A 24,733-nucleotide genomic window follows, 5' to 3' on the forward strand; every position below is an offset into this window, starting at 1 on the left:
TTTTATCACCTCAAACAAAGGAAAGTAATTTATTTAACATTAACTTTTCTTTGCAATGGCGATGCCATCAGTGAACGGCGAACAACGCCAAATGCGGTTGGTAAAGTTAGACGAAAAGTAACGAAGTGTATGATTGCATGAAGGCATTTCGACAACAATTTTCAATAAGTAAAAAATTGAAAAATATTATAAAAGTTAAATTTTGTCGGTTCTGTTGTGTACGGAGAAAAAGGTTACATTTTAAAATATCTAAGAGACAAATTGTCATCAGTCAAATCAATGGAACTTTTTCCTGTCTACCCAGGTAGTAAGTTCTCGAGCGCTTGAAGTACATAGCGGTTGTGTTTACCAAATAATTCTCTTAGGTACAAGGTGCGATCTCCGCAAGGTAAACGACAAAGGAAATATTCTAGAACGCACTAGTAGCTGCTGCTACAATTTTATAGTTTTGACAGTGCATTGAGAAGTGTAATTCTATTATTTGAATAAATGATTAAATTCATTACTATACAAATATTCACATATATGTTGATATTCGTGTAAGTAGTATGACATAATTATCTTTTTTACACATAATTCGTACATTTAAGTTTAAAAAAATCAAACCTTTTACAATGCGATTCAGAACAAATTTAAAGAAATCAAAAGGTTATAAATATTTTGACCATAACAAATGATACATCTTTTATATACAAACTCTCTGGTGAAACATCACGTCAATAACTAAAATTTATTTTGTAAATAGTTTTCGTGAAGAATGTTAACACAAGGAACAAAGAAAGTATCCAGTCAAAGAGTCTCTTCGAGAAAATGCATAATTGCATATGAAACAAACTAGTCTTCACTGTAAGTTTGCAGGTATTTTTTCAAATCTCTCTTTTGAGAAAATGAATAATCGCAGCCAGAAAACGAAAAAGTTTTTTCTCAGCTGTAAGTCAGCAAGTTTCTCTTCAAGGTACACTATTGATAACTTGTATAGTTGCACTCAGAACAAGAAAAAATGTTTTTCTCCTCTGTTGGTCAGCATTTGATCCATCAAATGTCCAATATTTCCAATAAGAGGTGTTATTTTGAATAGCCCGCTATTTCGGTAGATATTACTTTTGAAGCTGTAATTTTTTGACATCCGACAAGTAGACATTACGCCATTTATAAAAATGGAACGATACACGCTCCAACAACGGGTCCTTGAAATGCGTGAATATGATCCAGAATTCCATCGAAAAATCATCTTGAGTGATGAGGCCCGATCCCACCTCGGTGTCTTCGTCAACAAGCAAAATTGTGGCATCTGGGGCTCGGAAAACCCATGAGATATTTTTGAAAAGTCTCTCTATCCTCAACGTGTGACTCTTTGGTGCGGGTTATGGTCCGGTGGAGTCATTGGACCTTACTTTTTCGAAAATGAGGCTGGAACAATAGTAACGGTGAATGGATTGCGCTATCGAGAGATTATTAATGATTTTTTATGGCCGGAATTGGATGGTATTGAACTGGACAACGTTTACTTTCAACAAGACGGCAATATGTGCCACATAAGCAATGAAACCATTGATCTTTTACGATTGAATATCAAAATAACAACTCTTATTGGAAAACCCTTTATATCTTACATAAGGGTAAGAAAGCCTTTCCTAGAAACTGAATATGTGCACTTGGAAAATTTAAAAGGTGAGTCGCCACTGTGAGTCAGCATGTGGCTTTTTGATGTGCTTTTTGAGAACATCTATAGATGAACAAGGAACAAGAAAAAGTTTTTCTCCGCACTGAATCAGCTAGCGCTTCAGATTGCCTTTTTAAACATTAATATGTTGACTTATGGAACATAAAACAGGTTTTTCGCCACTGTGAGTCAGCATGTGGCACTTCAGATAACATATATTGCTAAAGACGTAACATCGAAGAGGTTTTTGATTTTTGGTTTTCATATTGCTCTTCAATTGACCCTTTTGAGAGCATGCATAAGTGCACACAGAACATGGAAAAGATTTTTCTTCACTGTGAGTCAGCATGTCCCTCCTCATCGGACCCTTTTGACGACACGCATAGTTGCACACGGAACACGAAAAAGAATTTTCGTCACTGAGAGTCAGCATGTGGCTCTTTAGTAAATCCTGTTGATTACATGCATAGTCACACTCCTAACATGAAAGAACTTTTTCTCCACTGTGAGTCAGCATGTGCCTCTTCAGCTGACCCTTTCGACAGCACGCATATTTGCACACGGAACATGAAAAAGGTTTTTCTTCACTGTGAGTCAGCGTGTGGCTCGTTAGGTCGCACTTTCGATAAAATGCATATTTGCACGCGGAACATGAAAAAGGTTTTTCTCAACTTTGAATCAGCATGGGCCTCTTTAGTTTATCCTGTCGATTACATGCATAGTCACACTCCGAACATGAAAGTGCTTTTTCTCTACTGTGATTCTGCATGTGTGTCTTCAGGTTACCGTGTTGATTACTTGCATAGTCACACTCCGAACATGAACGTGCTTTTTCTCCGTAGTGACTTGACGTGTGCTTCTTTTTTTTTTTTTTATAGTGAATACCTCACAAGAGTCCCAACTGCTCCCGTCTGGAGCCAGTGAGACTATGGTATCCCCAATTGGGGGATGTTGTGATGCTGAAGGTAAGTGGGGAAGGGAAAGAGGAAGGTGGGGAAGTACCTGGCTATTCAGATCTAGTCACAAAACACGGCTAAAGCCATTTGGAGCAACGTTTCAATTCTGAATGGTGGTCTTACACCAGGGCGATACTGGTAGTATCTTCCACTCTGGAACGTGCCGCAAATATACTAAATGCCTTTACAATAACAATAATGTGCTTCAAATTGCCTTTACAATAACATAAATATGTGCACTTGAAACATAAAACAGGTTTTTCTTCACTGTGAGTCAGCACGTGGCTCGTTAGGTCGCACTTTCGATAAGATGCATAGTTGCTCACGGAACATGAAAAAGGTTTTTCTCCACTCTGAATCAGCATGTGTCTCTTTAGTTTATCCTGTTGATAACATGCGTACTCACACTCCGAACATGAAAGTGCTTTTTCTCTACTGTGAGTCTGAATGTGTGTCTTCAGGTTACTGTGTTAATTACTTGCATAGTCAAACTCCGAACATGAAAGAGCTTCTTCTCCACTGTGAGTCAGCATGTGCCTCTTCAGCTGACCCTTTTGACGAAACGCATAGTTGCACACGGAACATGAAAAAGGTTTTTCTCTATTGTGAGTAAGCATGTGGCTAGTTAGGTCGCTCTTTCGATAACATGCATAGTTGCACACGGAACATGAAAAAGGTTTTTTTCCACTGTGAGTGAGCATGTGGATCTTCAGCTGACCCTTTTGACGACACGCATAGTTGCACAGGGAACATGAAAAAGGTTTTTCTCCACTATGAGTCAGCATGTGTGTCTTCAGGTTACCCTGATCATAACTTGTAAAGTCGCACTCCAAACATGAAAGAGGTTTTTTTCCTCTGTGAGTCAGCATGTGCCTCTTCAGCTGATCCTTTCGACAGCACGCATATTTTCAAACGAAACATGACAAAGGTTTTTCTTCACTGTGAGTCAGCATGTGGCTCGTTAGGTTGCACTTTCGAAAACATGCATAGTTGCACACGGAACATGAAAAAGGTTTTTCTCCACTGTGAATCAGCATGTGTCTCTTTAGTTTAGCCTGTTGATTACATGCATAGTCACACTCCGAACAAGAAAATTCTTTTTCTCCACTGTGAGTCAGCATGTGCCTCTTCAGCTGACCCTATCGACAGCACGCATATTTGCACACGGAACATGAAAAGGGTGTTTCTTCACTGTGAGTGTGCATGTGGCTCGTTAGGTCGCTCTTTCGATAACATGCATAGTTGCACACGGAACATAAAAAAGGTTTTTCTTCACTGTGAGTGTGCATGTGGCTCGATAGGTCGCTCTTTCGATAACATGCATAGTTGCACACGGAACATGAAAAAGGTTTTTCTCCACTGTGAGTGAGCATGTGGATCTTTAGTTGATCCTTTCGATTATACGCATAGTTGCACAGGGAACATGAAAAAGGTTTTTCCCCACTATGAGTCAGCATGTGTGACTTCAGGTTACCCTGATGATAACTTGTAAAGTCGCACTCCAAACATGAAAGAGGTTTTTTTCCACTGTGATTCAGCATGTGCCTCTTCAGCTGATCTTTTCGACAACACGCATATTTGCATACGAAACATGAAAAAGGTTTTTCTTCACTGTGAGTCAGCATGTGCTTCTTCAGCTGACCCTTTTGACGACACGCATAGTTGCACACGGAACACGAAAAATGTTTTTCTCCACTGTGAGTCAGCATGTGGCTCTTTAGTAAAACCTGTTGATTACATGCATAGTCACACTCCGAACATGAAATAACTTTTTCTCCACTGTGAGTCAGAATGTGCCTGTTCAGCTGACTCTTTCGACAGCACGCATATTTGCACACGGAACATGAAAAAGGTGTTTCTTCACTGTGAGTCAGCATGTGGCTCGTTAGGTCGCGCTTTCGATAACATGCATAGTTGCATATGGAACATGAAAAAGGTTTTTCTCTACTGTGAGTCAGCATGTGGCTCGTTAGGTTGCACTTTCGAAAACATGCATAGTTGCACACGGAACATGAAAAAGGTTTTTCTTCACTGTGAGTGTGCATGTGGCTCGATAGGTCGCTCTTTCGATAACATGCATAGTTGCACACGGAACATGAAAAAGGTTTTTCTCCACTGTGAGTGAGCATGTGGATCTTTAGTTGATCCTTTCGATTATACGCATAGTTGCACAGGGAACATGAAAAAGGTTTTTCCCCACTATGAGTCAGCATGTGTGACTTCAGGTTACCCTGATGATAACTTGTAAAGTCGCACTCCAAACATGAAAGAGGTTTTTTTCCACTGTGATTCAGCATGTGCCTCTTCAGCTGATCTTTTCGACAACACGCATATTTGCATACGAAACATGAAAAAGGTTTTTCTTCACTGTGAGTCAGCATGTGCTTCTTCAGCTGACCCTTTTGACGACACGCATAGTTGCACACGGAACACGAAAAATGTTTTTCTCCACTGTGAGTCAGCATGTGGCTCTTTAGTAAAACCTGTTGATTACATGCATAGTCACACTCCGAACATGAAATAACTTTTTCTCCACTGTGAGTCAGAATGTGCCTGTTCAGCTGACTCTTTCGACAGCACGCATATTTGCACACGGAACATGAAAAAGGTGTTTCTTCACTGTGAGTCAGCATGTGGCTCGTTAGGTCGCGCTTTCGATAACATGCATAGTTGCATATGGAACATGAAAAAGGTTTTTCTCTACTGTGAGTCAGCATGTGGCTCGTTAAGTTGCACTTTTGATAACATGCATAGTTGCACACGGAACATGAAAAAGGTTTTTCTCCACTGTGAATCAGCATGTGTCTCTTTAGTTTGTCCTGTTGATAACATGCATAGTAACACTCCGAACATGAAAGTGCTTTTTCTCCACTGTGAGTCAGCATGTGCCCCTTCAGCTGACCCTTTTGACGACACGCATAGTTGCACACGGAACATGAAAAAGGTTTTTCTCCACTGTGAGTCAGCATGTGACTCGTTAGGTCGCTCTTTCGATAACATGCATAGTTGCACAGGGAACATGAAAAAGGTTTTTCTGCACTGTGAATCAGCATGTGTGTCTTCAGGTTACCCTGACGATAACTTGTAAAGTCACACTCCGAACATGAAAATGGTTTTTCTCCACTGTGAGTCAGCATGTGACTCTTCAGCTGACCCTTTCGACGACACGCATAGTTGCACACGGAACATGAAAAAGGTTTTTCTCCACTGTGAGTGAGCATGTGGATCTTTAGTTGATCCTTTCGATTATACGCATAGTTGCACAGGGAACATGAAAAAGGTTTTTCCCCACTATGAGTCAGCATGTGTGACTTCAGGTTACCCTGATGATAACTTGTAAAGTCGCACTCCAAACATGAAAGAGGTTTTTTTCCACTGTGATTCAGCATGTGCCTCTTCAGCTGATCTTTTCGACAACACGCATATTTGCATACGAAACATGAAAAAGGTTTTTCTTCACTGTGAGTCAGCATGTGCTTCTTCAGCTGACCCTTTTGACGACACGCATAGTTGCACACGGAACACGAAAAATGTTTTTCTCCACTGTGAGTCAGCATGTGGCTCTTTAGTAAAACCTGTTGATTACATGCATAGTCACACTCCGAACATGAAATAACTTTTTCTCCACTGTGAGTCAGAATGTGCCTGTTCAGCTGACTCTTTCGACAGCACGCATATTTGCACACGGAACATGAAAAAGGTGTTTCTTCACTGTGAGTCAGCATGTGGCTCGTTAGGTCGCGCTTTCGATAACATACATAGTTGCATATGGAACATGAAAAAGGTTTTTCTCTACTGTGAGTCAGCATGTGGCTCGTTAGGTTGCACTTTCGAAAACATGCATAGTTGCACACGGAACATGAAAAAGGTTTTTCTTCACTGTGAGTGTGCATGTGGCTCGATAGGTCGCTCTTTCGATAACATGCATAGTTCTCCACTGTGAGTGAGCATGTGGATAACATGCATAGTTCTCCACTGTGAGTGAGCATGTGGATCTTTAGTTGATCCTTTCGATTATACGCATAGTTGCACAGGGAACATGAAAAAGGTTTTTCCCCACTATGAGTCAGCATGTGTGACTTCAGGTTACCCTGATGATAACTTGTAAAGTCGCACTCCAAACATGAAAGAGGTTTTTTTCCACTGTGATTCAGCATGTGCCTCTTCAGCTGATCTTTTCGACAACACGCATATTTGCATACGAAACATGAAAAAGGTTTTTCTTCACTGTGAGTCAGCATGTGCTTCTTCAGCTGACCCTTTTGACGACACGCATAGTTGCACACGGAACACGAAAAATGTTTTTCTCCACTGTGAGTCAGCATGTGGCTCTTTAGTAAAACCTGTTGATTACATGCATAGTCACACTCCGAACATGAAATAACTTTTTCTCCACTGTGAGTCAGAATGTGCCTGTTCAGCTGACTCTTTCGACAGCACGCATATTTGCACACGGAACATGAAAAAGGTGTTTCTTCACTGTGAGTCAGCATGTGGCTCGTTAGGTCGCGCTTTCGATAACATGCATAGTTGCATATGGAACATGAAAAAGGTTTTTCTCTACTGTGAGTCAGCATGTGGCTCGTTAAGTTGCACTTTTGATAACATGCATAGTTGCACACGGAACATGAAAAAGGTTTTTCTCCACTGTGAATCAGCATGTGTCTCTTTAGTTTGTCCTGTTGATAACATGCATAGTAACACTCCGAACATGAAAGTGCTTTTTCTCCACTGTGAGTCAGCATGTGCCCCTTCAGCTGACCCTTTTGACGACACGCATAGTTGCACACGGAACATGAAAAAGGTTTTTCTCCACTGTGAGTCAGCATGTGACTCGTTAGGTCGCTCTTTCGATAACATGCATAGTTGCACAGGGAACATGAAAAAGGTTTTTCTGCACTGTGAATCAGCATGTGTGTCTTCAGGTTACCCTGACGATAACTTGTAAAGTCACACTCCGAACATGAAAATGGTTTTTCTCCACTGTGAGTCAGCATGTGACTCTTCAGCTGACCCTTTCGACGACACGCATAGTTGCACACGGAACATGAAAATGGTTTTTCTCCACTGTGAATCAGCATGTGTTTCTTTAGTTTATCCCGTTGATTACATGCATAGTCACACTCCGAACATGAAAGTGCTTTTTCTCCACTGTGAGTCAGCATATGCCTCTTCAGCTGACTCTTTTGACGACACGCATAGTTCCACACCAAACATGAAAAAGGTTTTTCTCCACTGTGAATCTGCATGTGTACGTTTGAATTTCGCTTTTGAAAATTCATGGCAAAATTTGTCTTAGGAGAGAAGGAGTAGTTGCGGTTGAGTGGTGTGAATCCTTTTTCCACAAAATGCGTCCGAAGATCTGTCAAAAAATTTGAAAAATAACATGGATGAAAATGATTCAGTTAAACTTAGAGTAAATAAGCGAAGTAAGTTCGTAGAAACGTTAAAAAAAATAGGAAATGACCAATTTTACCTGCTTCCTTTGTAATTCTTCCAATGCGTTCCAAGCATTCCTCTTTAACATCCGGCAGGTCTATGTCTATTTTCATATAAGAAAGCCCCGCTTTATCTTGTGGGGATCCAAGATCCGTGTTAATGGTAACTGTTTCCACATTTATGCTTCCTGGAATAAAAAAGAAGAATAAATAGAATGTATCTTTGAATGGCCAGCCCTGAACCAAACGGCGTTAGGCGCGAGTTTAATTTTGGCTGCCCTTACAGTCTTAATTAGTATACACCAAGGGTGGATATCAATGTAATCAATAAAATTATGATTTTTGGTTTTTTGTGGCACGGTATTTATCAAAAATAATATCAAGGGCGATGTGTTAAGTTGAGTATTGGACGCCCGAAGCGAACTGCACCAATTGCGTCCACATAAGGCTAGCCATGTATCTTCGTACCAATGATGTAAAACGAAACATTTTTTAATTAAAAAAACTATAAACTATTTTTTAACGAATAAAGAAACCATAAAAGCTGGAATTTGGATGAAAGTTTTAAGGGTCAATATCAGATAAAAATGACCACAGACGTCCACTTGAGGGACAGATTCAACAAGAAAGAAAAAGCTTGCTCTGGAGCACCTTAAGTAGGGAGTTGTAAGCCAATAGGATAGTGTTTTCTAAATCAATATTTATGAATTTTTAACGTTTAAAAAATATGTGTTATTTACATCATGTTCCAATAAAATTAGGGCAAAATAGAGGAACCGACAACTTAATGTGAATAGTATAACCATGTTAAAATAGTGCTGTATTTTGGTAGTTTCCGGAAAGGACGCATTTTAGGGTAAATACCCAATACACCTTTTAAATTATAAGAGAGGATGAAACAAGTATGTGTCCTGTTTGCACGACATTTCAAAACAGACATGGATTCCGGACATCCGTATATAAAGTTCTATATTTTACACGTATAGAATGCAACTACCCTCCGCATATTGCAAGAATTCCGTCGTTACAGCTGGGAGGTCGAAATCTAAATCCGAAAATGCAATTTCACCTCCATCTTCTTCCTGGAGCCCTGGTTCCGTCATGATGGATATAGTATTTGGCTTCAGTAGATCCATGGTCTGCTTTGGTAGGGTTTGGTTATTAGTTTAACCCTGAAAAAAAAAGTTGTAATGGAATTCAGTTTTTAAAATATGGCTTCTCAAGTCGTAGCAAAAATACCCAATAGAAAACCTAGAAGTTATGACAAAGGTTTAGAGAAACGTCGTTTATCTTGGGAAAACTCTTTATTTATTTACCGTCTATGTCTACCACCATTCCGTTATAATCCACCTGTGATTAAATGACTTTTATACGTATATTTGTGATCATTTTGATAAATACATTTGATGTCATATTGACAGTTTTAAATATTCTGCTGTGACAAAACGCCCGATGTTTCATTAACTAAACTGGAAGAACGGCCGCTACCAAAATGAATAGAAATGAATTTTAGTATTATTTCTTACCACTAAACATCACTTGCTTCGTATAATAAGTTTAACAGGGCGGGATAGAGAGTTGAAACAGGAAGAAAGATTGTCGCAGAAGAGAGCACTTGTCAGAAAATATATAGGTTATGCATAGACAAGAATGAAGTCATAGACAATTAATATAATTTTCATGAACCCGGCCATTTAAAAAAATTGTAATTTCTACATTAATTTGAATGGGTACGGTAAATATACCTCTCCTAGTAGAAGTACAGTATATATTATTCATTTACCAACAAAAAATGCATTAATAAATTATTTTTTTTTCAAGACATATAAGAATCGTGGTTCCCTTCTTATCAGAACCAAGAATTTCTTTTTTCTGATAAAGAATACACTACCAATAATTTTCTTCAATTTAATATCCTAATATATATGTATGTATAAACTTAACTCTTATTAACTGAAATAAAAAATAATGTGTATTTCATTTTAATTTTAAAGTCAGAGAAATGTCAAAATTCGATAAAGTCGTAAAAACCACATCTTCATATTTCATATTTAATAATCTTAGAACGGGTTGTTTCGGTGAATTTTAATAATTCTTCAAATTTGAAAGTTAATTTTCATGTTCTGTGAAAGATTTTTTCAAAATTCTGTTACTTTTTCAGTTTTCTCAAGCTACTAGCCTATAATGATATAATAACATAATTTGAATAAGACTTTCACAGAACCTTAAAATTAACCTTGAAATTTGATCAATTGTTCAAATTCTTCGAAACAACCCTTTCTTATAATTGATTTCAAATCAAATTCTTTATTTAGGGGATTTCAAATTTCAAGTAATCTTAAATTATTTTTAATACCTACCGATTGATTGTTCATCTTGGAACAATATTTTACCTGACTTGCGCTGTCCTGAGAAAATGAGCAGTAAAGAAGGATACTTAAAGCTCATTTTTGCATGACAGGACTATGTCACATAGATTTTTCATGTTGTGATGGAATATTGACATTTTAAACATTTTTTAAAATAATATTTTAGGATAATGAATGGGGTAGGCTGCGAATGAAAATTATATTGTCTATCGTCGCGCCTTTTTTAGTTTCATTTATCCTCGTCGAGGGTGTGTGACGTATTTTTGATGCGCGCAAATGTGTTTCTTCACATATTTATGGTTAAATAGAGGACCAATTTGCTACGTACAAAAAGCCCGAGGATGTCGATGATAGTTAGTGGTTTATTTATGGGTCTGGCCTTGAAACCGACACGCCCAACTCCTTTTTCTTTTAGAAAAAAATAACAGATCTCATTGGCTTAGAGTTTGACATTTCGCTCAAGGCCAAGCGGGAATCGACATGGTCGCCGAAATTAGTTAAATTATATAATTTCGTGTCTAAAATATTGCTTGTTAGTTCTTTGTGATAAACATGTAAAGCCAGTGTAGTGTTAGCGAATTACAAACATATATTCAACTTGATGTACCTACTTCCTACGTAAGTTCACCTTTAAAGTGATTTAAAAATGTTTTTAAAATTAAATATTTATCCAAATAAACCAAAGAACATGCATAATGGGGTCATTCTTGTTGTAATTTTAAATAAAATGTATTAGCTGTTCTGTATAATTATTAAAGCTATAATGTGTTAGTGTAGTAATGTAATCAATCATTAATTTCTCAGATAAATTACACATATACATCTATAAACTGTTGTTTTCAAAATAAAAAATGTTACGGTGATTTAATCAACAATATCATAAAATACATAATAGTGAATATGATTATGCTTTATTAATTATCTTTTGATTCTTGCATACGAAAAACATATTTTTTATGCATCTTTCATATGATAACAGACTTTATTCATCATTGATATAAAAATCATCATTTCTTTATCTACGCAGGCGATATATTAGAAAATATTGTTCATAATTAATGGCAGTATTGTTATAATAATATGAGTATTATATTATTCTAGTTGGTCTACCAGGAACACGATAATTTATCAGCGATACTATTTCAGGGGATTCAAATCAGTTACTGTTCATTTTTAATAAAAAATTAAATAACGCAATTTTTCGATAGTGTAAATGCGTCCTGCCCATCACCAAAAGGGACCACACAATCTTCCTTCCCATCTACTCCCATCCTACGTCTCTTTATCCTATACCTTTATCCCCCATCCCTCCCGAACCCCTCATCATATCTTATAATAAACTGACATCACTTATATTGTCGCACTTTTATAATTAATATTAGCAGAATGTTAATACTTTGAAAAGATTATATTCTTCTTGGTATGACCCTTATATCAGTCAGTCCCTATCATCGCTATGAGAGATATTTTATACTTCCATCAAGTTACTCCCTGGCGGGAGCCCTTGCAAGTGATATGATTACAAAAAAATACCTACATACTATATGTAAATTAATTTGAAAGACTTACTGTCAACTTTACGAAAAAAAATTGTCTATGACTTCATTAATGTCTACTACTCACTAAGGTTAAGTAATGGAATCCATTTGGCGTTTTTAAGGAACATTTAGACTATCAAGATGTCATACTGCAAACTTTAGAGCACAGGCGTAAGGTAGGTATGCTGTCCTTGTTCTATCGGTATTACAATGGAAGATGCTCTGAGGAACTAGCGTCATTGATCCCTTCGGCACCGGTGCGTAGTCGGGATACACGCCAAACGCGCGCCCAACATTTGTACACGGTTGACATTTGTCACATGAGAATGGGTCGCTTCTACGATTCGTTCTTAAGTTCAACAGCTCGGCTGTGGAACGAACTGCCGGCCTCTGTGTTTCCTCCCTCCTACAACATGGGACTCTTCAAGACCCATGTTCACTCCTTCCTCTCCACAAAAAGACCCTCCACACAGCATCCCCAAAGAAGACATAGACCCTGAGAGAAATTATTTTCTTCAGGGCCTCCTGTGTGGAGTTAATATAAAAAAAAAATTAAAAAAAAATACTTCCTATTTTTATTACAGTATTTCGAAGAAATACTAATTATACCGGATTATAAAAAAATGGACTTCGTGACTTCTTTTTTGGATACAAACGGAACGATAATACCGATGTATCTTTATATATGGAGTCATCTGATCATTGACAACGATTTTGACAGAATATTCCAAGTGAAACAAAATATTCAAAGCTAGTACAAATCAGAATATCGTTACAACAATGTTCTGTTTCAGGTTGGGCTTGAACTAATAACCAAACGCTACCACAGCAGTGCCATGGATTTATTAAAGTCAGATACTGTTTCCATCAATACGGAACCAGGGCCCAAGGAAGAAGGTGGATGTGAAATGCCGCATACTGATATAAATTTCGATTTCCCAGATGTGAAGAAGGAATTTATGCTCAATTTAGAGAGTACTCGGACAGCCAGTTAGTTTCATTGCATATTTTATGAAACATATTTTGATTTTCGGAATGCATGTCGGATTTGAATTTACAGGCAGACGAGACATGTGCTTGTTCACATCGTCCTCTCTTTCCGTAAATACGCCTATTTGGTATTTATTGTTATTGTATCTTTGCCGGAAACAGCCAAACTACAACACTTTTTAAACATAATATTTTGTTTTTGAAAAATACCGCACGAGAGTCTCAACTGCTCACAGCCTCTTGTAGCAATTGGATAAAATTGTGAGGCTATAGGTTACAGGAAGGAGATATGCAAGTGGAAGGTGCTAAGAACCTTGCTATTCATATTTGGTCACTGGTGTATTTGTTAATTGATCAATGTTTTATTTGTTAATGTGAAACCCGGACGATACGGAGAATAGTTTCCGTATCTTTTAAAGGGATACATTGTGAAATAACACAATCATGATAAATCATTTAAATTTATTACCGCACGCCGGGATTTGAACCCGTGGCCTCGTGATTGCTAGTCGAGAGCCTTACCCCGACCAAGGAAACCGCTATTGCCAACGATAAGTTCCCAATTCCTCAATTATTCACCTCATCCTATTTGGGAAGTGATGTCGGTTATGCGTAGTTATATGAATAAAAAATTCGTTAATATTGATGTAAGAAAACTTGACTCCATTGACTTTACCCAACCAAACTTCGTACCAAAAGTGTCCTTCTTGAAGCACCGGTCTCTGAAGTGGACATATGGAGTAATTGTTTTTTCTTAAATTAACCTTCAAGTCTCTTAACCTTACTCTCGCTTCTGTATCGTTAATCAATTAAATATTCTAACAACTTTATTTTAATTTTTTTTAATTGTTTCTAGGTAGCATTACTGTCGAGACAGTTCGCATAAAGGCGGAATTTGGACCACCAGAAGTAGATAAAGGGATATTTCCTTACAAAAAAATGGACATAGACCTTCCGGATGTTAAAAAGGAATGCTTACAACGCTTTGAAAGAATTTCCCAGACAGCAGGTAAAATCAGTATTTTTCTTAAAATAAACAATTGGTTCCATCCTATTTTATAAGTTTTTTTGGTACTTACTGTCTTTATAAACGTATAATTTGTGAATTTACCGACAGATCTGAAGACGCATCCTGTGGAAAAACGATTCTCTTGTCCCCATTGTAACAACTCCTATTCTCATAAGTCAAAATTCAAGAGGCACTTACGCACTCATACTGGGGAAAAACCCTTTTCATGTTCTGAATGCAACTATTCATATTTTCGAAAGGAACATCTGATGAGTCACATGCTAACTCATAGCGGAGATAAACCTTTTTCATGTTCCGACTGCAATTATTCATGTTCTCTAAAGGGAAATTTGACGAGACACATGCGGACTCACAGTGGAGAAAAACCCTATTCGTGTTCCCATTGCAGCAATTTATATACTCAAAAGTCACATCTGACGAGCCACATGCTGACTCACAGTGGAGGAAAACCTTTTTCGTGTTCCGACTGTAATTATTCATGTTCTCAAAGGGAAATTTGACGAGACACATGCAGACTCACAGTGGAGAAAAACCTTATTCATGTTGAAAACAACTACTCATATTCTCAAAAGGGACATTTTAGGAAACACATGTCGACGGACATAGGAAAAAACCCTTTTTTTTATGCCCGAAAGGACCATCGACTCTTTTCATGTTCTGACTGCAATTATTCGTTATTATTTTTTTGGTAAACTAATGTTTTAAGACAAGTTTTTTTATGCATAGCACAAAGTGTAACAATTATTTTACCAGCAATAATTATTCGCCTGAAACACTCATCCACATTGAACACTCATACACATTGTTACCCTTTGTGCTATGCATAAAAAAATCTTGTCTTAAAACATTAGTTTACCAAAAAAATAATAATTAATATTTGACAAGTTCTAGTATTTCTCCTAAAATTGTATAAAAAACAAAATTAAAACAAATTATTATTGCGATGCCGGTCGGTAAGTCAACATTGAAGTTAACTGCGCAACATTCAGTATTGCCAGGATCAAAATATGTTTTGTAGTTTCGTTAATTTTACGCTGGTCCAATTTAACGACCGGTCCAATATTCCATTTTCTCCCCTACATTGAAGTCATTTAGAGAATGTGTCGACTATGTGGTCTTCATGTATGCATTATATCTATCTATTTAAATAAAAATTCAAATTTTCGTTTGTAACAGACCTCATTGTAACATACTTTTCTTCCGCATGGGTTCTGTATATATTGTTTAAGAGAAAAAAAATATTTTGTATACTGGTTCACTGAATCATTATTTACTTGTTTGTGAAAACCCATATGGGGGTATAATATATATAAATATATACTTTAGTGCATTCATGTTATTTATTAATTAATCCTATGTTAGGTTTGCTCACATCGTCGTGTGTGCTGCTGTATTAGAAACACATGAAAAAAATACAGTGATTATCAAACAATGGATCTTTAAATATTTATGTGTATGTATATATTATATGTCACAAATAAAAAGAAAAAACATCAATATTTGAGGAAAGTATGTTTTCTCAATTCCTCTAAACTTAACCATTTTCTCAATCTTAGTATTTTCTTTGGGGATTTTGTTATACAGTTGGACAGCCTGGTACAAGAGAGATTTCTGGGTGCTTGATATTATTTTCTTGTTCGCAATCTGATGTTCCTTTCATTTCTCGTCCCGTGACCGTGTATCTCGTGGTTGTAATTTATATTTCTATTGAGTTCCTTCGACATCATCCCTATTTAATTTTAAATATAAAAATAATAACAAAATAAATAGTTTGTTTTACCGTCATAAAATTTTGCTCACTCATGTCTCTTATCCGTGTATATTATGTTTCGCTTGAGTATTATTCGCTTTGCTTTATTTTGCAGTGCATTTTTTCATTTTCTCTTCGTTGCAGAGAAAAAGAAAACTTGAACAGTAATTAATATGACATGTTTCTTTATTTACCTTGTTTCGTATTCTGCCAAGGAATAAAATTTTATGGTCTGCATTATCTGAAAAGTTCATCTTTGAGCTTATAATTAAATTGTATGGTCCGCATTATCTGAAAAATTCAGCTTTGAGTTTATAATGAGGCCTAGATATTTAATTTCTTCCATTTTTTAAAATTATTTCTTCATTAATATAAAACTTTAGTTCGTCGTGCGTTTTTTCCCGCCTATATTCATGTATTTGGTCTAGAGTACTACAAAAATGGCCCCTGATGCTAAATGATTTGAAAACCGGAGCTATCATGAAACGAAAAAAATATTACACCTTACTTCGACATCGAAATGGGAGGACACGTCATTGAATGGAAAGATGAAGTCACATATCTGGGCAATGGGCATGTCTATGGACTCGCGCCTCAGCTGGAAATTTCACCAAGCTAGGATGCACGCATTGCACGCGTGCACGCGAAAAGTGATCGGCGCAATTAAGCTATTTTCAACAGACGAAGCCCGCTACTTCCCAGAACCAAACTCCTCATCTACTACTCGCTTATTCGCCCGGTACTGTCCTATGTGATTTCTGTATGGATCAGCATTTCACACTCGGACCACACGAGACTACAGACGCTTCAAAATCTTGAAGATCTCTAGATCCAACTTGAAGAGACTACACGAACGATAACAAATACCGACATTATACGAATTTACACACAAACTGACTAGAGTATAATTCAATTATCTGGGCTCCATTGTATAAAATTTACCAACTAAAAATCGAGAGAGAGCAGCATTAATTTCTTAGTTGTATTAATTATAAATTAGGAATTCCTATCGAAGATCTTAATTACACCTTTTTAGTAAACTTATAACACTTGACCGACTTATCATCAAGGCGCACAATAACTGAGTTAGTTTGTCTTTTCAAAGTTGCCATGAGCAAATTGGACGCCATGGATTCAACGAACCTTATTTCGTATCGTGTACCCACTCGTAATACAAGACAGACTGGTCTCTATAATGTTCCAAAGTCTGAATAATTATTTAGAAAATTCGCCAATTGAGAGGCTACACAGACTAGGTAATAATAATACTCAGTGACCAAACTAAAAAGTATATATGGTAGAATATTTGTAACTGATCCAGAAAATGACTTTTTTCTTACTTGCACACTTTGTTTTCTGCATTTTTTTTATATAAATGGAATGTTCCATAAAACACCAATCGGGCGTTATAATTTATATAAGTCTACCATTATATAAAAAAATACCTAAATGATGTTTTTATGTAGCTTATATTATTATTTAGAAATATCGCGTAGGAACGTTAACATAGTTTTTTCACTTTCTTCTTATTGTAAATTCCGTATTACCAACCTGTACTATTATTTTTATACCATCTGCACTTTTAAAACTGGTTTATTTATTTTTTTATCTTTTCTTATATTATGTTTCTTATACAATGTATTATGTTAATTTTTTGTCATTCATTTTGGTATTTTCTGTTGACACTATAGTAGGTATGCAGTAAAATATGTAAGTATCATGTACAAATCCATCAGGGTGATTGAATTAATGAATAAATAAGTTTACTGTATATTGACATAAAAAACCGACATACGCACTCACACACACCTCAACATGCAAGTCATCATTTAGCGATGTTACTGAAGGCGGTCTCTGTTTCAAGTTGACAGACGACTGTTTCCTCCTGCATAAGGTTTTCTGCGATTTTCCTTATTCCAAAGGCAAATCCAGAGGAATTCCCAATAATAAGGCGCAGCTGAATTTCCCTTCCAATCACAACATAACACAAACAGACACGTATGTTGTATATGGCCGTGGTTGGCTGCTGGTGCTGAAGAGTATGATGCTCCAAACATGCAATTTTTGTAGCGTTTTTAGGTAACTACTTTTTTCCGTACCGAGGAAATACAAGTCCTCCAATCCTATAATATTTATATATTTTTATTTATTTTACGCATATTAAGGCTTTTACATACATAATGTAAAACAAAATTTAAAAAATTATTCTAGAAAATAGTGCAGGAAATTACTATTTAAAACACTTGCACAAAAATAAAAGGTAAAAATTGTGTTGCTCAATGACGCAGTTCTATTTGTATAAAGAACAGTAACATAAAAATCAGTAAATTTAAATGATTCATCAGTTCATGGTAAATAAGAATCTAGAAAATCAAAATAAAAGACGACAAACATAAAAGACCACGTTCATGGAAATCCAAGTAATTTTCTATGACTTTTCTCTTGTCTATGAATAACCTAAAAATTATGGTGACTGGTGCTTTCTTCGCCAACAGTCGTTTCTTCCTGTTTCCTGTTTATTTATTCCTGTTTACTTATTCCATGCCTGTGATGGTTATTGGTAAAGTAAGTACTCATTCTTATATTCATCGCTATTTATTTGGTAGCTGCCGTTATTCCAGTTTAGTTAGGGAATCATTGGGCGTTTTGTCACAGTAGAATGTTTAAACTGTCAATTTGACGTCTACCTATTATTAGATTAGTTTTTCGAAAGCATTTCTTAAAATTTACTGAAATAACAAATATACGCACTACGCGTATGCGGAATGGCGGCAGACACAGTAAATAACTATATAGTTATCCGACGATTTTCTTAACCGTTGTCATAATTTCAAGGTCAAGATAATATCACCATTTACATCATTACTACCAAATATGTGTTTTGATATCACATATTAAAATCTCACTAAAATGAGAGTTCTATTAAAACTATTTTTTGTTTCAGGTAATTTTTCTGGCCTAAACGAATTTCTAAACGCTACAACAGCAGATCAATGGATATACTAAATCCAGACATTGTTTCCATCAAGACGGAACCAGGACCCCAGGAAGAGGGCGGAGGTGAAATGCCGTATACGGATATTGATTACGACCTCTCAGATGTAAAGAAGGAATGCTTGCAATATGCGGAGAGTACTCGGACAGTCAGTTAGTTGTATGGCATACGTATAAAATGTTGAATTTTAAATTCGGATGTTCGGACTCCATGTCCGTTTGGAAATGCCGTGTTAACAGGACATATTTACGTTCTGGTCGTCTTTAAGTTTATTTGATATTTACTTTTATATGTACTTTTGTAGAAAACTTTAAAATTAGAGAACTCTTATAACATATATATTTCTCACAATACAGTCTTCATTATTTAAGCTTTCACTCAGCCATTGGGTCAAATGGTTCTTCCTAGTTGAAGCATGCATCTGACGATCTGAAGCGGACATCTGGAGTCATTCTTATTCATCAAAGTCACCGTTTTTTTTTTCAAAAATCACGCTTTTCAATATTTTTTAATGGGGTATTAAATCCTAAAAGAATTATTATTAAAAAAAAAACACTTTGTCGTGTATCAAATTGTAGGTATTATTGATTTTTTCAGTTAACATTAATGTGGAGACTGATACCATCAAAGCCGAACTTACTCCCCGAGACGAAGAGGAGAGGGGATTTTCTTATATGGATATTGACATAGACCTGCCTGATGTTAAAAACAAATGCTTAGAAAGCATTCATACTATTACGGAGACAGCAGGTATAACCGATTTTTTTGTAATATTTAAATTCAATCGTGCTAACTTATTTTTTTAGGTTTTTTTATGAGCCTTCTTTATCCGTATTATTTTTCAAATTTGTCAACAGAGCTGAAGACGCATCTCGTGGAAAAACTATTCGTATGTCCCCACTGTAACTACTCCTGTTCTAGTAAGTCAAATTTCGGAAAACACTTTCGCACCCATGCTGGAGAAAAAACTTTCTCATGTTCCGACTGCAACTATTCATGTTCACGAAAAGGCCATCTATTGAGCCACATGCTGACTCACAGTGGAAAAAAACCTTTTCTATGCTACAAGTGCAGTTATTCATGTGTTCAAAGGGGATGTTTGGCTAGACATATGCGGACTCATAGTGGAGAAAAACCTTTTTTATGTTCTAACTGCAACTATTCATGTTCTCAAAAAAGCAATCTGACGACTCACATGCTGACTCACACTGGAGAAAAACGTTTTTCATGTTCCAAGTGCAACTATTCATTTGCTCAAAAAAGCCATCTGACGACTCACATGCTGACTCACAGTGGAGAAAAACATTTTTCATGTGCCGAGTGCAACAATTCATTTTTTCGGAAAGGAGATTTGAAAAAGCACATGATGATTCACGGTGGAGAAAAACCTTTTTCATGTCCTGAGTGCAACTATTCATTTACTCAAAAGGGTAATTTGAAGAGCCACATGCTGACTCACAGTGGAGACAAACCTTTCTCATGTTCTGAGTGCAACTATTTATGTTCTCAAAGGAGCCATCTGACGAGCCATATGCTGACTCACAGTGGAGTAAAACCTTTTTCATGTCTCAAGTGCAATTATTCATGTTCTCGAAAGGGAGATTTGAAGAGACACATGTTGATTCACAAAGGAGAATAAAATTTTTCTTGTTCCTAGTAAACCTTGACATATTATCAAAAAACGTCGGCTGACGTGCCATTTGCTAACCCAGAGTGGAGAAAGACGTTTTTCGCTTTCCGAAAATTTTCGATTATCAGAAAAACGTGCGTATTCATGGTGGATAATTTTTTTGAATTGTGAAACCTTCTGTTATTCTTGAATTAAATCTGATTCGAGTGGTAAATTATTATTTTTTTTTCTTTTAAAACTTAAGTGAAAAATGTAATATATTTATTCAATATTTTAACTTCTTGCTTTTTTAACTAAACGATGTTTTGTTTTTTAAAATTGAAGTACGTCTGAAAATTGAATGATAATGTAATTATAATTATAAAAAAATATTTATCTTGTACTTGCAGAAAAGTCAATAGATAATATAAAATAAATATCATTAGATCACTTTGCCTTAGTGTTTGTACTTCCAATAGACCACATTGAAAATTTTGCGGTGAATTTTATTTGTTTATATAGGCAAATTCAAACTATTTCTCTAATTTGGTAATTTCGTTTTGTATACATTTGTTAAACAGGAACTGTTTAAATTTTCCTAATTATTTACCGCTGATGTGATTTTTACCAAAAAGTTTATTTACATATATCAACCAAATATTTTTATTATTGTATCGAAAATATAGCTTATATACTTATATACACTTATTAATTGAGCGTAGCGAAATCCTGTTTTAACCAAACATTTTTGAATTTCATCTTGACGAAAAATTTCTTTTGTATGTTCCTTCTCCGATTCAAGATGGTGCCCGTTTAATGGTTCAATAAAGATTTTTTTTTTTTAAATTTGAGATTGTCGTTTTTATTTGGACTTTCTTGCTATTCTTATATTCATTTTTTTAAATTTACTCGTACCTGCCAAAAAAAAATAAATAATAATTTTCATTGATATATTTTTGTTATTTATTTTTGTTATTTATTTCGTTATTTATTTTTGTTATTTATTTTTATTTTTGTTCGGAAAAACTAACGTTATTTCAAAAGAAGTTTTACTTTTACCATCATTTAGAATCAACTCCCTGTTTTTTCATTTTACCCCCAGACATCTTGTATAACTCATCAAAATTAATCTTCGTTATAATTTTAATGAAACTATTAGTTATAGAGATTGAAAATATTTAATTATTTAACAAGTATTGCAAAAAGGTAAAGTAAGTAGTTATAAAGGACCTGAGAAATGTTGAAAAGCTAGAAATCCGGTAGATATTGCGTGAGATTGTCTCTTGACGTTGAAAAGCAATATCTGTTTTGCAATATTTGCCAAACTCCTTATAAATTCAACGCACAATATTCAGTGAATCTGGGACCAGAGACGACTCGTAGTGGGATTATCGATTTTATTATATAACGGGAATAAAATGGGAAAATATTTAAATAAAAGCTGTTTCTAATAATAAAAGATTTTTGGTAATATTGACATGGTACTAGCAATTTTATAATAAAAAAATAGCTGACAACAATTTTGATGTCCTGCAGTTGAATTTCAGAAAGTAACTCCGGTTACCTATCTACAGTTAATTTGTACGCACCCTAGTATGTATATAGTTTGAACATTATTATTTCAGATTTTATAATGAACATGGATATCCCGGAGTTGTAGGATGTGTGGATTGTACACATGTGGCAATAGTTCCACCTTCAAACATATCCTCTGATGAACGATCATATGTGAATAGGAAACAATATCATTCCATTAATGTACAGTTGGTAAGTAATTGAGTTTTCCTTAATTTCTAGAAACATAATTATTAGTGATATATCAAATGAATATAATAAATCTCACACCATCGAACATGTACTTTTTTTAGATATGTGATGCACGGCTCAAAATCATACATGTTAATGCAGTGTTTCCTGGAAGCACACGTGACTCGTTCATTTGGAGGAATTCTAGCATTGAACCTTTATTAGAGATGTTATATAGAAGAGGCCACCGAGGATTCTATGTGATAGGTAATATTTTATCTAATCATCTTTCGTCATTTACTTGAAAATAGAACAAAGTTTAGGTCTTCAAAACAAGTTATATTTCCCCAGCATTCATCATTAGATATGTACCTATACGTCTAATGAGTTTCTGATATGTATGTTCCACTGTTATATTAAAATAAAGAGCATTGATAATTTTTCACCTATGAATGTATATGTATTTTTACAACAATATTCATATTCCTATTTTTAGGTGACTCTGGATACTATTTGCGGCCGACCCCAATTGCAAATGTGCAACCTCACTCAGTCAAAGATCGCCATAATACTGTGTTTAGAAAAGTACATTCAGTGATCGAAAGGTGCAACGGTGTGTTGAAAATGAGGTTCAGGTGCTTGTTAAAGCATAGGTGCCTGCATTATAAGCCTGAAAAGGCATCTCAAATAATTAATGCATGTGTCGTCTTGCACAATATGTGCATTGATAATAATGAACCAGTATTAGTTCATGATGAGCACATCGATTATGATTTCGGTGATATTAGTACAACCGACAATGTTGGAGGGAGTTCAACAAATGTTGATTTGCTTGCTGGAAGGGCTCTTCAGCGTCAAATTGTAAATATGTAATTATTTTAGAAGGTGATTTAGAAACTATTTAAGATTTATTTTATTGCTGTTTATTATGGGCACATCATAGGTTTATCGTTTGTTGAATTTAAATTCGTATTATTTTTTTTTATTTGCTGCTTCGTTCTGTTTTTTTCTTCTATTTAGTTTTATGTTTCTGAATAACTATCTGTTAACATTAATGATTGGTCTGTTTATTTGCCATCCTCTTATGTATATTGTATTGCCAAGACTGTTTATGTTCCTCCTAATAAATAAATAAATAAAAATATGTATGTATACATATTATTAAATAAAAAGTAAAAAAAAAAAATATTTGAGTGTTCCTATTAGTTGCCCGAGAATAAAATATATTAACATTTGTAGTACCTTTATTTTTTATTACTCACCTTACTTTACTTTCATTCCAACATACATAGTGGTACATTCATTTGTATAACATGTGGTACGATGCATTTAAGTAAGCGTGTGTGTGTGTGTGTGTGTGTGTGTGTGTGTGTGTGTGTGTGTGTGTGTGTGTGTGTGTGTGTGTGTGTGTGTGTGTGTGTGTGAGGGTGTGTGTGTGAGTTTGTATGCACCTTTATTCGAGGACCTTCACAGGCCTTTAGACCCAGAATCCGAGGACTCACACGAATCCGAGGACGTCCTCGGATTCAAAATGCGAAAAACTGAATATGTACCTATAATCTATGCGTTCTGATTGGTCAACTGTCGAAATTTTGGGCCGATCGAAGAGAGTCCTCATTTTCGTGGCGAAAAATATCGTGTTTAATTTGGCTAGTGTTTCATTAGTACGGATGTGTGACCACCAGGGCGGCGCCGCTAATGCTGGAAATCACACACAGACCCTAAACCGAGGACTCTCTCAAAGTCCTCGGTTTCGTGTTAAAAGGTGCCGATTGCCGGAATGTGAACACCAGGAGGCGCTGCAAGCTCGAGTGTCAAGAAATCTCACCTACGCCCTAAACCGAGGACCCGTCGTTCGAAATTCCTACGTGCATGTGTATATAATAAGTATTGCACTATTAAGATTGTGCCGACAAGGAATTCAGTTTTTGACTGTTGAAACAAAATTCAATATTGCGTTTAGTTCGTATTGTGAACTATGTTCTGTAATACTGTTTAATTCGATGTACGGTATTGTTATATTTAATAAGTAATTAGGACACCTGATCAAGTATTTGATTAATCCGCGTCATATATTCTTCTTTTACTCCATTCTTCGTTAATCCGCTCTATGACCCTATTACCTACACCTCACAAAAACGCCTCTGTCTGAATTAAGGACAAGGGAAGAATATCGCCACCTGGATGGGTGATGTTATCAAGCGGGTTAAGGAGGAGCTATAGGAAGGGTTTTATTAATGCGGATCTTGAAGAGTCGGAAAAAATTACCAAACGCAGAGTAACATTATCATCAAATAAAACATACAAAATCGTTAAAAAAAAATATGGTTTTTTAGGTAGTCTGACAAAAAAATTAAGACAACAAAGTCGTTTATAATTAAAATTATTGAACCAATATAATAATGATTTAAAACAAATATATGCCAAGAATATTCTTATACATCATTTTAAACACAGAAAATCTCCCAATGAAACTCGGATACATGACACAAGAGCCTCAAATTTTTTATTTATTTTTTATTTTTATTTTTTTTTTTATTAGTAAAAAAAGATACATGAATTACATAATATAACAATTACATAATATAATTACACAATATAGTACAGTTATTATACCCCCATAAATAAGCAGGGCTTGTGTGTATGGGG

The 24,733-nt window shown here is 35.6% G+C and overlaps 2 protein-coding genes across 5 annotated transcripts; both read left to right on the forward strand.

The window, feature by feature from the left end:
* The first annotated feature begins 12,100 nt into the window (after window positions 1-12,100).
* Window positions 12,101-15,381, forward strand: LOC149415853 (uncharacterized). The gene is made up of 5 exons (XM_089641747.1): window positions 12,101-12,140; window positions 12,759-12,954; window positions 13,811-13,963; window positions 14,072-14,191; window positions 15,347-15,381. The coding sequence occupies exons 2-5, from the start codon at window positions 12,801-12,803 to the stop codon at window positions 15,379-15,381; spliced, it is 462 nt and encodes a 153-aa protein (XP_089497873.1). The 5' UTR covers window positions 12,101-12,140; window positions 12,759-12,800.
* Window positions 15,382-18,181: 2,800 nt separating this feature from the next.
* On the forward strand, window positions 18,182-20,674 carry LOC149415854 (uncharacterized). Of its 4 annotated transcripts, none has more exons than XM_089641804.1 (4): window positions 18,182-18,299; window positions 18,679-18,881; window positions 19,327-19,479; window positions 19,587-20,674. In XM_089641804.1, the coding sequence occupies exons 2-4, from the start codon at window positions 18,728-18,730 to the stop codon at window positions 20,366-20,368; spliced, it is 1,089 nt and encodes a 362-aa protein (XP_089497930.1). In that variant the 5' UTR covers window positions 18,182-18,299; window positions 18,679-18,727; the 3' UTR covers window positions 20,369-20,674. The 4 variants fall into 4 exon arrangements, with proteins under 4 accessions (XP_089497930.1, XP_089497932.1, XP_089497931.1 ...); XM_089641806.1 differs by having other exon boundaries at window positions 18,679-18,794; XM_089641805.1 differs by having other exon boundaries at window positions 18,196-18,294.
* Window positions 20,675-24,733: the final 4,059 nt, after the last annotated feature.

This window comes from Hesperophylax consimilis, chromosome 17, assembly GCF_061612785.1.
Source record: "Hesperophylax consimilis isolate HC1 chromosome 17, BYU_Hcon_1.0, whole genome shotgun sequence".
In the NCBI taxonomy this organism is placed as follows: Eukaryota; Metazoa; Arthropoda; class Insecta; order Trichoptera; family Limnephilidae; genus Hesperophylax; species Hesperophylax consimilis.